This window comes from Kwoniella bestiolae, chromosome 2 (genome assembly GCF_000512585.2).
Source record: "Kwoniella bestiolae CBS 10118 chromosome 2, complete sequence".
NCBI classification, from domain to species: Eukaryota; Fungi; Basidiomycota; class Tremellomycetes; order Tremellales; family Cryptococcaceae; genus Kwoniella; species Kwoniella bestiolae.
The window spans coordinates 3,797,409-3,812,881 of NC_089242.1; the positions used below are offsets into that span (position 1 = coordinate 3,797,409).

The 15,473-nt window shown below is 47.4% G+C and overlaps 10 protein-coding genes across 10 annotated transcripts; 3 read left to right on the top strand and 7 right to left on the bottom strand.

The window, feature by feature from the left end:
* Positions 1-396: 396 nt before the first annotated feature.
* On the top strand, positions 397-1,134 carry I302_104569 (uncharacterized protein; the record flags this gene model as incomplete). Its single annotated transcript, XM_019189924.1, has 2 exons — positions 397-993; positions 1,051-1,134. The coding sequence occupies 2 exons, from the start codon at positions 397-399 to the stop codon at positions 1,132-1,134; spliced, it is 681 nt and encodes a 226-aa protein (XP_019049486.1).
* Positions 1,135-1,388: 254 nt separating this feature from the next.
* On the bottom strand, positions 1,389-2,409 carry I302_104570 (uncharacterized protein; the record flags this gene model as incomplete). Its single annotated transcript, XM_019189925.1, has 4 exons — positions 1,389-1,443; positions 1,516-1,658; positions 1,849-2,046; positions 2,113-2,409. 4 exons carry the CDS (start codon positions 2,407-2,409, stop codon positions 1,389-1,391), a joined length of 693 nt encoding a protein of 230 aa, XP_019049487.1.
* A 283-nt stretch (positions 2,410-2,692) lies between these two features.
* I302_104571 (uncharacterized protein) lies at positions 2,693-4,153 on the top strand (the record flags this gene model as incomplete). Its single annotated transcript, XM_019189926.1, has 10 exons — positions 2,693-2,875; positions 2,939-3,035; positions 3,104-3,126; positions 3,185-3,232; positions 3,443-3,532; positions 3,595-3,626; positions 3,690-3,699; positions 3,757-3,827; positions 3,895-3,954; positions 4,012-4,153. 10 exons carry the CDS (start codon positions 2,693-2,695, stop codon positions 4,151-4,153), a joined length of 756 nt encoding a protein of 251 aa, XP_019049488.1.
* Positions 4,154-4,414: 261 nt separating this feature from the next.
* I302_104572 (uncharacterized protein) lies at positions 4,415-5,652 on the bottom strand (the record flags this gene model as incomplete). The annotated part of the gene is made up of 3 exons (XM_019189927.1): positions 4,415-5,213; positions 5,319-5,413; positions 5,509-5,652. 3 exons carry the CDS (start codon positions 5,650-5,652, stop codon positions 4,415-4,417), a joined length of 1,038 nt encoding a protein of 345 aa, XP_019049489.1.
* A 315-nt stretch (positions 5,653-5,967) lies between these two features.
* Positions 5,968-7,341, top strand: I302_104573 (uncharacterized protein; the record flags this gene model as incomplete). The annotated part of the gene is made up of 8 exons (XM_019189928.2): positions 5,968-5,988; positions 6,053-6,067; positions 6,121-6,143; positions 6,207-6,312; positions 6,524-6,822; positions 6,954-7,063; positions 7,139-7,233; positions 7,297-7,341. The coding sequence occupies 8 exons, from the start codon at positions 5,968-5,970 to the stop codon at positions 7,339-7,341; spliced, it is 714 nt and encodes a 237-aa protein (XP_019049490.2).
* Positions 7,342-7,662: 321 nt separating this feature from the next.
* Positions 7,663-10,199, bottom strand: I302_104574 (uncharacterized protein; the record flags this gene model as incomplete). Its single annotated transcript, XM_065869908.1, has 12 exons — positions 7,663-7,720; positions 7,853-7,991; positions 8,221-8,413; positions 8,588-8,698; positions 8,773-8,843; positions 8,910-8,987; positions 9,314-9,338; positions 9,385-9,504; positions 9,679-9,789; positions 9,864-9,934; positions 10,001-10,078; positions 10,136-10,199. 12 exons carry the CDS (start codon positions 10,197-10,199, stop codon positions 7,663-7,665), a joined length of 1,119 nt encoding a protein of 372 aa, XP_065725980.1.
* A 313-nt stretch (positions 10,200-10,512) lies between these two features.
* I302_104575 (uncharacterized protein) lies at positions 10,513-10,842 on the bottom strand (the record flags this gene model as incomplete). Its single annotated transcript, XM_019189930.1, has 1 exon — positions 10,513-10,842. One exon carries the CDS (start codon positions 10,840-10,842, stop codon positions 10,513-10,515), a length of 330 nt encoding a protein of 109 aa, XP_019049492.1.
* Positions 10,843-11,503: 661 nt separating this feature from the next.
* I302_104576 (uncharacterized protein) lies at positions 11,504-12,259 on the bottom strand (the record flags this gene model as incomplete). Its single annotated transcript, XM_019189931.1, has 3 exons — positions 11,504-11,924; positions 12,017-12,184; positions 12,249-12,259. 3 exons carry the CDS (start codon positions 12,257-12,259, stop codon positions 11,504-11,506), a joined length of 600 nt encoding a protein of 199 aa, XP_019049493.1.
* A 694-nt stretch (positions 12,260-12,953) lies between these two features.
* On the bottom strand, positions 12,954-13,705 carry I302_104577 (uncharacterized protein; the record flags this gene model as incomplete). The annotated part of the gene is made up of 3 exons (XM_019189932.1): positions 12,954-13,371; positions 13,444-13,587; positions 13,641-13,705. The coding sequence occupies 3 exons, from the start codon at positions 13,703-13,705 to the stop codon at positions 12,954-12,956; spliced, it is 627 nt and encodes a 208-aa protein (XP_019049494.1).
* A 609-nt stretch (positions 13,706-14,314) lies between these two features.
* I302_104578 (uncharacterized protein) lies at positions 14,315-15,235 on the bottom strand (the record flags this gene model as incomplete). The annotated part of the gene is made up of 3 exons (XM_019189933.1): positions 14,315-14,798; positions 15,041-15,099; positions 15,164-15,235. The coding sequence occupies 3 exons, from the start codon at positions 15,233-15,235 to the stop codon at positions 14,315-14,317; spliced, it is 615 nt and encodes a 204-aa protein (XP_019049495.1).
* Positions 15,236-15,473: the final 238 nt, after the last annotated feature.

Consider the following 15,473-nt stretch of genomic DNA (forward strand, 5'->3'; position numbering starts at 1 on the left):
CGCATAACACCGGCGGTCCACTGACGCGCGTCTGCCTTTATAATCTCATCGTATTCATGCATTCATCTCTTTTATCTCTTTCCTTCAACATCAACTCAAGATATATGCATACATACTGGTACTTCAGTCGTCAAGAGCTGATACCACGTTGATACTGTGAGTGTGTGTGGATCCCGCTATACGGGAACGGGCTTTTTTTACCCCACTTCTGCTGATTGTCTCACCTTTAACCTCGTCGTCTTACGTCTTTCCTTCTCCTCTGTGTTCCAATGACAATTTGACTGACATGTATGATCCTTCTGATCAACACAGACATCACTCACCCGACCATCCACTCACTTCCTACCATCCATACTAATCGTACTACTCACCCCGATAACACCCATCCTCAGCAGGATGCCAACCCCTCCTCCATCAAGTCCTACTAACCCCTCTTCCTCTGACAACTTACCCACCACCCAACTGCAAGACATAACCCACCGAACCTACCTCTCCCTCAAAACCACCATCGACCAACTCCTCCACCTCCATCTCTCTGACGAGCTAGAATCGCCCTATGTATACGAAGACCTCCTCAAACCCATCAACCCGTACGCATGGAGAAACGATAAATACGGTACTGATCCTCAATCGAAGGGTCTCAACGAGCTGTACGATCTGATTGTGATTCTCGCTAGGAGGGTAGCGGAGTCTCTGACTAGGTTGAGTGTGTTGGTGAAGTTGGTGTATCATTTGGTGGGGGCGTTGGATCTGATCATTAGGCGATTGGTTGGGTTGGAGAATGGGGATAGGATGTTGGAGAGGAGGTTGGGCGATTTGGAAAGAAGGATCAATTCTGGGGGTGTAGATGGTATTGAGAAGGGGGATGATCGATCTGATGGAGAGGTAGGATATGTGGGTGTGCCGCCTACACCCAAGTCTATGAGTGAGAGATTTACTATGGGGCGAGAGGTGGTCTTAGGTGAATTAGAGGAAGAGGTCAAACCTTATGTAGTGAGTACTGCATTCATTTGTGGTAAACTACTCAGGCCTGCGCTGATACCTGTACAGAGAAGATCCGGTCGAGTCACCAAAGTCATCAATTATAATACCTCATCGTCGGATGATGGCGAAGAGGAATTTGATTTGGACTGATCATAGTGTGCAGTCGATAGTGGACAAGGAAGAGAGGAGTGGCGTTGTACGTATAATGGACTGTCCTATATCATCGTGTCGTTGTAAATTCATGTTATCATTTCGCTATAGTATCGTATAGTATCAATATCATTTGTAGATAGTGAAATTCACATCATATCCTCGATCAATGAAACAGATATAGTGTCGTGATAAATATACATACTATCATTAGATACATTTCTAATATACAACATACTCACTTCCTCCAATGACTATACCCTCGCTGCTTTCAATCTCCTAATATTCATCGAAATCTCTTTACATTTCCTATCCCCTCATTCACCATCAGCTGACTCTTACTCGAACGTTCAAAATTCAAGATGCGAACAGCTGACTCACCTCCTCATCATCTCAGTCTGCTTCTTCCTCTCCTCTATCTCCCTTTCCATCATGAGTATCAGCGTGGCTTCGCTCTGCATCTTCCGGAGCGAGTTGGAGTGGATCATCATGCTTGCGCTGAGGTTACTGAGGTGTTGGATGTACTAGGGTGTAGGGTAAGCGTAAGCTCGTAGGATATATTTTATGAGGTATGGACCCCTCTCATCCCGCTCTGTGCTCGTCTTACCCGTCTGCTATCTCCAATGTATCCAGCTTCTCGCACCTCTCTATGATCACCGCAGTGAAGCAGAGATATCCCTTCCTTCCTCTCGATAGTATGACAGATCAACCCACCTGATCCCCCTCATGAGCCCATCCAGCATGCATCATCTCGTCCGGCGTCCTCGCCGAGTTCATTAGTACGTCCAGAAGTAATAACACGGTATGGAGAAACGACGAGAGGAGGTTCGGGAGCGCTTCATTAGGTTCCGAAGTGGTTTGGAAGAGGGGCGGAAGACCTATATCTTTGATTGATGGGATGGTGGGTTTGGTCTATACGATCGTTACTCAATGATGAGTGGTGCGTATGAGAGGACGACAAGAGGGAGTAGAACATACACTAAATAAATTCCCAAAACACATCCATCGTCCATCTTCTTCTACCCATTGTGCTTTTGGCTTGTCTAACCTCACTTTCAACTCTTCCAGCTCCCTCTTCTCTTCTTCACTCAGATCTACCTGTATATCCCCGTTTGTGGCTTTACTCGACGGTCCAGGTTCGTTGAACGAGCTCCCTGATAGAGCCTCGTACCGCTCGATATTGTGGTCTGTGAAGGATTGCCAATATGCCGGAGGGGGTGGGAAGAGGGTGTTGGTTATGGGTAAAGGAGCTTCTTGCGTGGGGTGGGGGCTCATGATGATTGTGCTCCTACTCATTCGTCGGGTCTATATATATGAATGTATGAATGTCTACATGTAACAATGACCTTCTGAAGCGATTCATGATCATCTTGCCTCCTCATAAATGCATCTCTCAGCTTGTCAACAGCGGAGATACCCTCACTCTCCGTGAACCAATACTCGTGCTCGTCATCAACACCCCCTTGCTCAACGCGTTAACACCTCTTCACCTCACTTTACATTCCTCTTGCTCCTCTCTCTTCTCTTCTCTCTTATTCGACAGCAAAAGTGATACGCAATGTCATCCTCCGCCCCACTACTCTCAGGAACCATCGAGCCAGACGAGGAACCACCATCCCTACCTCAAGGTAAGATCGGGGCGTCGTCCAGATCCGCCGAACCTGTCGTGTTGGTTCCGGGTACTACTCCTCAGGGGTCTGGGGGGATGATGGGGATAGGGAATGCCGAGGAGGGTGGTATAGTAAGCTTGCGCATTCTGACCTTTCCTCCAGGCATATAAGCTTATGTCTCCTGTGTGACATAGCGAGGGATCCTCAAACAATCTTCTCATCCTTTATCGTTGCTTTTCTTGTACTTCTTTAGGAGCGCTGCTATCGCTGTTTACGTGTTGTGTGGACTATGTGAGTCAGCTTGTTTTCCTTCTCGAGCTACACTGTAGAGACGAAGCTGATGTATATGATTGGCTTAGTCACCGATAACTACGTTTTGAGCGTTAGTTGCGGTTTTCACGTAACACCCCTTGTTTAGGTAACTAACAATATGATGGTAGATCGTGGTGGTTGTTGTACTGCTTTCACTGGATTTCTGGAATACGAGAGTGGGTCGCCTCTTCCTCTCCCTTTGGACTTTCCTCTTCGCCGATTTCACCCTCTCCTCCCTTTTTGATTCTTTCGTCACAACCTCACTGTCAATCTCCTAATCTATCTTCCTCGCTCTTTCCCGACTATGAATTTATCCCCGCCTATCCTCCTTCCTCCAAACGCTCTTGTCAGACTGATTAATGTTGACGTGATGCATTTAATCCCAGAACGTAGCAGGCCGTACCCTTGTAGGACTACGATATTGGAACGAAGTAGACGAAGAAGGCGAGAGTTCGTGGGTTTTCGAGTCGAGAGATGTGAGCTATTAAGTTTCTTTCGAATATTTCTTCAGGAGAAACAACTGACATACGTTTTATAGCCTTCGAGACCTGCTAATGCGATTGATGCAAAGTGAGCTTTTCGCCTGCTTTGCCATGCAGGAGCAATTGAAGCTGACAAAATACTCTTCAACAGGATGTTCTGGGTAAGCTGCCGCTGCTATTAGGTGGTCATCTGGATAAGCTCATGTATTTATATACAGATCGCACTCTACGCCTATCCACTAGGATGGCTCGCCCTCCTCATAGTGTCCCTACTGAAATTCAACGTCTCGTGAGTTGTCGCCTTGCCTAAGTATAGAAAATGCGAATTCAACTGATCATCCATACCCGCGTACCAGGTTCCTGCCTATAGTACTACTAGCACTAGTATTCAACCTATCAAACCTCCTAGGATTCACGTAAGTCAGCTTTGACACACACCCGACCTCGTAAGCTGACTTTTCTTGGTATGGTAGCTACGCAGATAGAGATGCGCAGCAAAGGTGGGCAAGTGGGATTGCAAGTTCTGGGAATATACTGGGATTCGGTTTTGGGGGGATTGGAGGGCAGTTGGTTGGTGGGGTTGTGAAGAATAGTTTGGGGAGGGTGTTTGGTTGATTTAGATAGAACATGCATTAGATTGGTTGGTAAGGTGGGTGCAGGTGATTGACCATGCACTGCAGGTCTGATAGAAGTGACGACGGAATGATCAGATTGTGACACTGTGAGCTCTGAGAGTGGATAGCGAGCTATTGTGTTAGTTTAGTAATGTAAAAAGAAAAAAAAATGGTGCTATCATCGTCACCCATAGCGTGCATCGAAGCAAGTAAACGTAAACAGGTATGATAGTATAAGCCATCTACATCAATATGCCAGATATCACCTCCTCAGCCCATTGATCGTGGTATCGAACCGTTTCTTTGTGATTTTCAGATTACTGGGTTGACCATTAACCAAAGCCTGATCCACACTCGGCTCAACCAGACCATCTTCCTCATCGTCTTCGTCTAGATCAAATTCAACCTGTCTCGTCGCCCTCCTCTTACCCCTCCGAATCTCACTCGGCCTACCATCCTGACTATGCCCTACATCATTCCCATCCCCATTGACCTGCTGCTTCTGAGCAGGAATCGCCCCCGACTGAGCCACGCCCATCCAATACCCCGCCCAATACTGAGCAGTCATAGCGTACCCCAATGCCTCTTCTTTGCCCACCCCTCCAGGTGGATATACCCCTAACGAGGGGAAGAGCTGATCGTTCCCCCCAGCACCATTATTGTACTGCTGTTGATTTAGGTCTTGATAGTTGGACATGGAAGGGGGTAAATCCCATTCGGCATCTTCGTCGTATTCCTCTTCCTCTTCTTCTTCACTATCGGATTCTTGCTCGTCGAGTTGGGGGATAGGTCGGGAGGGGGGTGAGCCGGGGTTGTAGCTTGGTGAGCCCCTCCTCTGGGGTTGGGAGGTAGAAGTCGAGTTTGAGGTTGAGGGTAGGTATGGGTTGGGTAGGGAGGTATCGTACTTGTTTTGAGAGGTTTTGAGTCGTCGTCTTTTGTTTGGTTGGGAATTACCATTGATATTTTGTTGGGGATTGGGGTATGCTGGAGTTGAAGTTGAGGTTGATGTTGATGCTTCTGCTTCTACTTCGGTTGGATCGGGTAGAGAGGCGGAGTACCAGCTATACGATGGACAAAGATCAGCCGAGTACATTTAGATGTGTTCACCACTGTATGTGAGCATATGGATCAATGTTATGAGGCCTGAGAGTGGAATGGATGCCCACGCTGTACCGTAATCCTCTGCTCCGGGCAATTTCTGTCCCTTCGCCAGCGCTGCAGTAGCTTTATCCAACCATGAGCCTGGTCCAGGGTGATGTACCTATGACCCCGAAAGAGGTAAGCTGACCAGCTCTATGTCAATAGTCTGACACTCCATTACGTGGGTGAGCAGAAGAGGCAAGAGACCCAACCCACGTGAAACTCGTTCATGGCCGCTTCACTCGCTCTGATCAACTCTCGATCGTCCCATGCTCCTCCTTTTGAGGTATCGAATGAGAGTTGGATGGAGGTGGTAGGTGGGGAGATGGGTGTGAGGGACATGTCCTGTTCTTGTGACATTGTGTGGTAATACTGTCGTCGTGACAGTTATCTGATATGATGCTATCTCAAGTCAAAGTAATATGATATCGATAGAGTGAGAGTCTCTTTCAACTTTCAACATCTCTCTCGACCAAGATGAGATATACTTCGGACATCGTTTCAGTCTCCGTGGATGAGTTATTTTTGCCACTCACTACACTTCATTACGTCACACAGACACAACTCAAAAACATCCTCCAACATGACATCCATCCTACATCTTCATCTCTTCATCTCACACATCTTTTGTTCATTGCTCATACTTGGATCATCTATCAGGAACGTATCATCACAATGGCATCCTCACTACCGCAGGTGGGTCATACGCTTCCCATCAGAGTTTATCGAGGATACCTGCTAATATCACTTGCTGAAACAGTACTACACCATCCTCGTGAGTTCTCCACCTAACCCAACTGACCATAACTGACATCCCATGTAACGAAGAATGTCAACCCTAAAGCAACAGCGTATGTGCCTTCCCGCCTCGAACTAAGCATGATCTGCTCACTGATACTTTCACTCAACCATAGCGACGAGATCCGTCAGGCGTACAAGCGAGAATCGCTCAAGACACACCCAGATAGGTTACCTGGGAATGCCACCCCGCAAGAGAGGAGGAGGGCCACCGAAAGATTCGTAAGTCATCTTCATCTTAAAAACCCCACTGCGAGTCACAAAGATTGGAGTGTAACACAAAAGGAGAAAGACGATCTTCCGTGTATTCACTTCCTTAATACATCGAATTATCTATCACCACAATCAATTCCTTACATATTCCTCTCTCTCTTCCTTTTCTGCGATCGAGTTATACTCCTCAACCATACTGACAGCCCACCTCATAACCTAGCAAATCGTTTCCGACGCATACTACGTCCTCTCCGACCCCTCCCGTCGAGCAGAGTACGACGCGCTTTTCAACTCCCGCCCCTCCTCCGCATTTACGGACGATACCTCCTCAGAGTTCGAGCAGGAGCAAGCGTCTGGCAACTTCTTCGAAAACTTTGCGCAGTTCTTCCAGAACGCTACTGGATCGACTTCTGCTCCGGGGGCAGGACCAAGTGAGAAGGCCAGTGCTGGTGGGGCGGCACCGCAGGGAAGGGGGAGACCGGACGCTCATGGGGTGTTTGGCGATGTGTTTGAGGAGATGTGAGTCTGGTTCTTCTTTATGCACATTTCCTACTTTCCCATACCGACTGTTCTCTGTGGCATCGGGCGTTTCTCGCCTCGACTTTATTAGTAGTGAAGGCGATTCATAGCTGATAGTGGACTTGACACAGGCTCGCACCTGAGGTAGCACACGTAAGACCATGGTGGTCCTGGGTCGGCGGTGCGTCAGGAGCAGCATTAGGATATATCGTGGCCAACGTGCCTGGGGCAGTTGCTGGAGGTAAGTGGATGTTCATGTTCAGCTGAAAGTTTACAGGCTCGGTAGAGGAAATAGCTGATTCGTATTTTCTCGTAGGATTTGCCGGAAATAGACTAGGAGCAGTTAGAGATGCCAAAGGAAGAGCGGTGGGCGAGGTGTTCAGAGAATTAGGTGCAGGGCAGAAAGCAGAGGTGAGCTGTCAACTTCTGATGAAAATATTCATGAGTCGAAAGCTGATCGGGAATGGGTTGTAGATATTGAAAGCTCTTGCGTTCAAGGTTCTAGGAAGTATGAGCTAGAGCTAGGTTTAGGAGCAGGTGAGTTGACACGTGTGATGAGAATGGGGGATATATCACTGACTTGTCCTATCAGCAGGAACAAGGATCTATCGATGCATCACATTCAAATTATCTAGTCAGTCCAAACACGAATCCCGGCAGTGCGGTACTCAATCCATCAATGTATATGCGGTTCAGTTCAATATGTAGCGATACCCATCTATCTATACACATTATGTAGATTTACTATGCATTATGATATTATCCTCTATTCAGATCCGAGCAAACGTGTTATATATGGGTTCACCTATGATATATCATTTCTCCCGACGACGCCGGATCTTACGGACTCTCATCAATCGTGACGTTAATCCTACCATCAACAACTTCGAACGATACTCTGCAAATATTTCATATCAGCTAAACCATCCACTCCAATTGATTGAGGTATCTTGCGATCTTATGTCAAGAGCAAGAGCAAGAGCAAGAGCAAGAGCAAGAGCAAGAGCAAGAGAAAAAGCCCAAAACCCACTTTGACAAATCCGTTACTATCCAATCGGCTCCCAGTCCCTCCAACTGCTGTCTTGTATGCGACGTACACGTTGCTAATACTTTCGCTCCGGAGGATACGCCCGATCTGACTCCCGAGGGTGCATCTTCAACTACGATGCCTGGTATGATATGTGTCAGCTTGGTTGGTGAGCATAGTCTCCATAGTGAGGGCAGGGTAGCATATAACGCATGATGACAGATGCAAAGTTTAGATATCCAGATATAGCGAATGAATTGGTAGAGATAGGATCCCCCGTGTATTCTCGATATCCAACTTTCCAAATACAATTACCCACCACATTCTCCATAGCTTAACTCGAAATAAAGTGATAGAACTCTCAAACTCACAATCCTTTATATCCACATCCAAAGCCTTTGCCCCCGTCAGATAAGGCTCAGGATGCGGTTTACCCATACTAACATCATCTGCAGTTATCAACTTGGGTGTCTTGGGGATACCGGCAGTGGGGAGGGCGGCGGAGGCATATGTGGTTGTTGCTGAGGTTACTATTGCCCAGACTGGGGTCGGGGATGTGTTTAGCTGGAGACGGAGCGAGCAAGAGTGGTCAGCGATGGGAAGGTGACGAGTGAAAGAGAGATACAGGTTGGACAGAATACAAGAAAGAAATGATCGAGCGTATATGAAGTACACTCCGGATTGAATGAATTACCAACGACATGATAGGTGAATAGTACGAACCAGACCCCCACTCACATGGTTCAAAAGCTCCAAAACATTAGGCAGCGCTATCAGTCCATCTTTACCTGCCGCCTGTAACTCCTGAGCCTCTTTCACTATCATCCCTTCGAACAATTCTACTGCGTCCTAACACAGCCCGTGAAGTGGGTTAGTCATGTACCTCACAGTAACATCACTTATACGCAGGTATCGTCGCTCACTCTAAGTTCCACCGGGTCAGTAATCCCACACCAATTCTTCATATTATCTATCGTTCGTACACCGTGCGACGCTAAGGGAAACAAATAACTTAGCCCCGACACGACGATACTAACTGAATGAGGTATGTCGTACTTACTCCGTAACACCTCATGCAGGTCTAGGTTGTATTCCCTCGCAAAATACTCCCACGTAGCATTCACAGCAGGAGTCGAATCTGATACAAAGATACATATATAAGCTCTGTTATTGCGGTATCGCTCGGGAGGATACGCCCGATCTGACTCCCGAGGGTGCATCTTCAACTACGATGCCTGGTATGATATGTGTCAGCTTGGTTGGTGAGCATAGTCTCCATAGTGAGGGCAGGGTAGCATATAACGCATGATGACAGATGCAAAGTTTAGATATCCAGATATAGCGAATGAATTGGTAGAGATAGGATCCCCCGTGTATTCTCGATATCCAACTTTCCAAATACAATTACCCACCACATTCTCCATAGCTTAACTCGAAATAAAGTGATAGAACTCTCAAACTCACAATCCTTTATATCCACATCCAAAGCCTTTGCCCCGTCAGATAAGGCTCAGGATGCGGTTTACCATACTAACATCATCTGCAGTTATCAACTTGGGTGTCTTGGGGATACCGGCAGTGGGGAGGGCGGCGGAGGCATATGTGGTTGTTGCTGAGGTTACTATTGCCCAGACTGGGGTCGGGGATGTGTTTAGCTGGAGACGGAGCGAGCAAGAGTGGTCAGCGATGGGAAGGTGACGAGTGAAAGAGAGATACAGGTTGGACAGAATACAAGAAAGAAATGATCGAGCGTATATGAAGTACACTCCGGATTGAATGAATTACCAACGACATGATAGGTGAATAGTACGAACCAGACCCCCACTCACATGGTTCAAAAGCTCCAAAACATTAGGCAGCGCTATCAGTCCATCTTTACCTGCCGCCTGTAACTCCTGAGCCTCTTTCACTATCATCCCTTCGAACAATTCTACTGCGTCCTAACACAGCCCGTGAAGTGGGTTAGTCATGTACCTCACAGTAACATCACTTATACGCAGGTATCGTCGCTCACTCTAAGTTCCACCGGGTCAGTAATCCCACACCAATTCTTCATATTATCTATCGTTCGTACACCGTGCGACGCTAAGGGAAACAAATAACTTAGCCCCGACACGACGATACTAACTGAATGAGGTATGTCGTACTTACTCCGTAACACCTCATGCAGGTCTAGGTTGTATTCCCTCGCAAAATACTCCCACGTAGCATTCACAGCAGGAGTCGAATCTGATACAAAGATACATATATAAGCTCTGTTATTGCGGTATCGGGAAAGTGACCCACCAAGCAACGTTCCGTCCATATCGAAGAGCATAGCTCGGACGTTGATACTTTTCGTTTCGCTCATCTTGACGTGGTATACTTGATCAGAGTCGTTCCAAGATGGGAGTGAGTGCTATGAGGCTGATTGAATAAGAGCGAAGAAGGGGAAAATAAAGATGGGAGAAGAGTGATGATTTTGTAAGATTGGCCGGAGGAATTAACTATAAATATCGTTCCGGATCTGTTAATCTGCTAAATCTTGGTGAGCAGCGAGAGTACCAAGCAAGAGCGAGACTGCTATTACTATGTATTCGTTGAAAGATGACTATGCACAATATATTGGGAACTGCATTCGCCAATCTCACACTAGGTACCATGTCACCCCGCAGATGTATCTTCTATTTGAAATAGTTGGTAACGCCCGCAACGATTCCAGCAGGAATAATCGTACCTCCCAACCTGATACTACTCGACCTTGAGTCTTCTGCGACCTCTCGCTCAAGTTGTTCTTGCGTTAACCCACAGTCGGCATCAGAAGCCGCGGTCTTGCTATCCCAGGACTGTCCGGTCCTACTGATCGGGTACATCAACTTGGCTCGGGATAAGAAAGGCCGAGCTCCCAATGGGTGAGTGGCGAATACTTGGCTGATTCCGGTGGCGATTTTCACCTCACCTGGATTCTCTGAAGCGGTACTTCCTCCTTGGGACGGTATTTGCGATGATGACATGTTCAGGTATATTGGATCGAGTGGCGTTTAGGTGGATAGTACATGAGGAACTACTCAGCAATGCTTATTCTCGTTGGATATATATCTGTGCATCAAGTGCGAGCGGGCTTGGGCAAGGATGAGGCGGTGAGACCGACGGTATTACTTATGACGTCTTTTCAGCTCTGTTAAAAGGAGAAGATTCTTCTCAAGGCAGAAAGGAGATGACAAACATCTGAGCATACGTTTCTCATGCATGTAAAATCCCTTCAGTGATACAATTGAGCTTATCTCAGCAGATGGTTGCCGTCTCCACTGCCAACACATAAGAAGCCCCCTTTCTGGATCCTCAAGCCACGGTGTCCTCAAGTGCTTTGCGAAATAGTGTGAAATGCTGTCGTTAGATCTGTCCCAGATGTACTCCTGATGTCTAGCTCAACAGAGGGAAAGGTACACAGAAGGTAGAGCAATCATGTTGGAGTATATCAGAATTTTCAACTTGGCTCGCGTTACGATGCGGACTTCTCGCTTTCTAGGCAGTCGATCGCATTTGACGACTATATTACATCGTTCTCACTATCACTACTGTAGTTGCGAATGTGAATTTCAACAAGAAGGGAAATATCACGCCACATCGGCTGACGGCCATGGCGGCACAGGTCACCGTGGGTCCGCTCCTCGGTCAACCCATTGCGATGTAGGCAGGTCTGCCAAATTCGACTGTCGTATCGCCGTCTCCTCGCTTGATGACATCCGCATCCCCCAAAGCATCCATGGAAGCCAGAAAATCAAAGTATTTTATGATTTCTGTATCAGTACCTGATCGCTTGATCTCATTCTCAATAACATCCTTCGACATTGCTTCAACAGTGCTTTTGGCTAGAGCAGTAGCGATTGCGCCTTGATTCCCAAGATTATTGCCTTTCCAAGGTTGTCCTACACAAGAACTTTCCTGCCATGACTTATCGGGTCTATTCAACTCTTTGACAACGTTCCCCACGAAGGAAGAAACCACAGTAGCAATCTGTTTCTCGCTGAGGTCCTTCAGTTGAGTAACCCCTCCATTGCTCGACTTGACGATGATGTTCGTGTTAGAGCTCTCCCTAGAAGCGGAAATCCATGATCAATACGTTGACAAGCGGAACTTTCCAAAAGACAACACCGGGTATTGTAACAGCAGATTCTGCTCACTCACTCGAAGGACATGCTGGTTGGATCGGGTTCCCGAAGCTCCCGCCAGCCTGCTTCGATGATCTTACTGGGATTGTCTTGCACTGTCGCAAAGTACTGGATGCCCTCCTCTGAACGTGTTGCCACGATTTCATGTGTGATGGGATTGTTGCCACCCGCGAAAGAGTTGCCGCTGTGCACCATAGCTCGGTCAGCTGAAGGGCTTTTATCATTCATGCAGCAGTCAGAGCGCTCACAAAGTAGCCATGCTGAAATGAGTATACCAGAGAACAGAAGTGAGGAAGCTTGATATGGAATAATGAATGCAGGAGACACGGAAGGGTCTCAAGAGATAAAAACAGTCCATTCCAGCATATATACACACGAAGAACCACATTCTTTGCAAATTGCGATGCACGTAGAACACATCCCTCCTTTTATCTCGAACACCCCTTGTTGTGCGTCATGCAGTGCAATTTGACCAAGTTGCGTCACGCCACATCGCTCTCGTTTCAACCTTAGAGGCAGGGAAGTTCTATTGTGCAAACACGTAACAATCTCACTCCCGAACTGGTCGAAGGCGACTGCAAGGACATTTCATTGATACAAAATTGGCACATGTCGTCCTTCCCGTATTGCTGGGCTGTCCTCCTCCTGAGGACCAAGGTAGTATCGTAAGCAGCTCGAATCTCATGTCTACAGCTGGAAATGGACGCGAAGAGGAAACTGAGTAAGACCAGGCCCCTGATCGCTCGAAAACAACAACTCAGGATGTCTTTGTACTGGCGCGCTTGTGATTTTGCGGACTGACAGAGATCAGCAAGAGCAAAATCAGTCAGTTTCTCTTGGGCAGCTGTACGGTACTTTCATGGTGATTCAATCAGCATACATGGTAAACTGCCGTGATATTCTCATTTCTCCGTAGCTTCAGTCTCTCCCTCCTCAGATCTAGTCATAGGAACTCATATCTCATTGTTCCAACATGATCCAACGTTCTCGGTCTGACTAGAAGTAAGACACAACGATGGCCCACCTGTGAGGTCAGCAGCGGTCCTACCAGGGACTTCCACCCCAGCAACAGCGGTGGCTGTGCTGGAAGCACTAAGCGGAAAAGCCCAAATCAAGAACATCGTGCCACCCATGAGTAGCGTCCCAGTGGCCGCTGATCCAAGAGCTGCGCCACTTTGGAAGTGCCAATCTCTCAGATTGAACTTATGAGCCCATGCGTCCTGGCATTGTTCATCTGTGTGAGCGCTACCTCTGACCATGCTGCAAATGGTCTCGACATCATCTTGAGTTAAGATTGAGCCCTCTCGCAGTTCAATCACTTCGGATCCGCCACGACCAATCGAGAGCTTGAAATCTGGATTGGGGTTTTTTCTGTTATTACATGTCAGCCTTCTTCTCAAACCTGTCCTATCGGCATGGACAGACAAGAGAGACCAGACCTACTCCCAAGGGAATTTTAGATCATCTGCGGGCCGCCGATGTTTATTTTCTGCCCCACTTTTCGATTCAACGCCACCGGTTTCTCTATTCACATGAAAGGCAGAATTGGAGCCATCATCCGCTTGCACGTAGATGGTCCACATATCTCTGTTCGTTGAAGAAGTGTAAGCATATCTGCACTTCGGTACATCACCACTTACGGGTCGTTCATGGAATTGAGAATTGTCTCCTTGGATTTTGTTTCCTTGGATTCGGGGCTTGTCATGGTGGAGCTGGGTGAGTGTGGTTGAAATTGTGCTGAATGTTATACTGGGTAAAATTTCTCTTGATGAGGGACAAAATGTGGGTGGCGCAGTGGGGCGCTCTTATACTGGAAGCCGTCAGCCTGAATAACGGTCAATTGGTCCATGCAACACCTCACTTGGAAGCACGGAGAAGGACACGCGTCCGTTTTGACCGGGCGTTCCGCCAAAGCGAAGTCACCCCCTCTGAGTACGGTTCCTTCTGGCTATCTTTGTAAAAGGCCACACGTCGTATCCTATATCGTTTTTGTGGTGTATGTAGAATTGAACATAAGACACTCCATCTACCGTGTTATGGAACTCTAGTCAAGTCTGCTTGGGCTGCCCCTTATTCCACCATCATGATGAGTTCTTCCAGCAATCGAAAGGCTCTCAAGTCTCGACAACAGGCCTAGACCTTGGAAGGAGGAGCATAGTGCATAGTGCCGAAAACCCGTGTGCAAGCCGTTGTGCGAGTGAGAACGATTGTTGCCACTGGACATACTGTGCGAATTCTACCTTCATTCATCTCACTGAATCCATCAAACTGTACTGTATACTCATATAAGGTCCCTCCGATGCCGAAGACGTGACTATTGGAAGTAGTTCTGACCATCGGTATGGAACTCCGCATCCTTATCCGAGGAGGTCATAGGTACCTCTATCATCACCTGATTTGGGCTGGACTCGCAAGATGGTTGAAGAGACCCAGTCCACTCTAAGGTGTCAGAGCCCAATGTGGATAGGTCTGGTGGCTGCACACAGGTGCATCTCGAGAGATCACTAGGGTCGTTTCCTCCCGAGTCTCCCCCGGAGCACAGCACGTAGACTGCACTGCCGATGAGAACGGTGCCTAATATTCCAGAACCTGCACCGCTCTGGAAAGCGTCTCTTCTCGCATGGAAATTTCGGACTTTTAGGTCAGCATATTGTTGGGCTTGGAAGTTGAAGCATCTGATACTCTGGCCTGTGGCATCAATAATGGACCTGGAGATCTCATCACCCTCCTTCACTTCCTTCCACGCTAAATCTCCCGAGCGATATTCAAATTTGGAAAACGTGGGGTGCGGATCGTTACTGAAAATTGTAATCAGTTGACGTGCTCCATGATTCTGGACTTGGAACAACATCAAGACCTACCGCCAAGGAAACCTGCCGCTGATATCTACAAGCCAGTGACGATTAATGTATGTGTCGCTCCCTTCCAGTACCCCAGTGTGGCGGTTGAGATACATCTCGAAGGCTGTACTATCCGCTTGTGTGCATCTCAGGGTGATGATGTCTCTTTGTAATTTGGTGAGCAAGCAATTATAGCTCACTGTCGGTTCAATTTTTGTAACTCACCGATCACATCTTGGGGAAAGGGCAGTTCGGTCGCCTATTGGTCATGACCTCAATTCGGGTATCGCGAAGAAGGAATAGCTTGCAGAGTAGTCACTCACCGATCTGGTGTATAAGTATCGTCCCGTGAGCACCTCAGATCTTTGTACTAGGGCATCAGACTGATTTATCATTACGGGTAGTTTGGGAGCTGAAAATGTCGCTTACTTGTTTGAGGACATGGTGCTGTATATTAATCAAGACGAATCAAGACGTGCTTTGTTACGTTACACTGAGTCTCTCAAATGGATTTGGCATGTCATCCTGGAGTGTATACCTGTTCTCCACTAGATGTATTTGGGGATACTGACAAGCCATGATCCTCTCATAAAAGGAATGAACCCTCCTTGGAAGGGAAATTTGGATGACTAC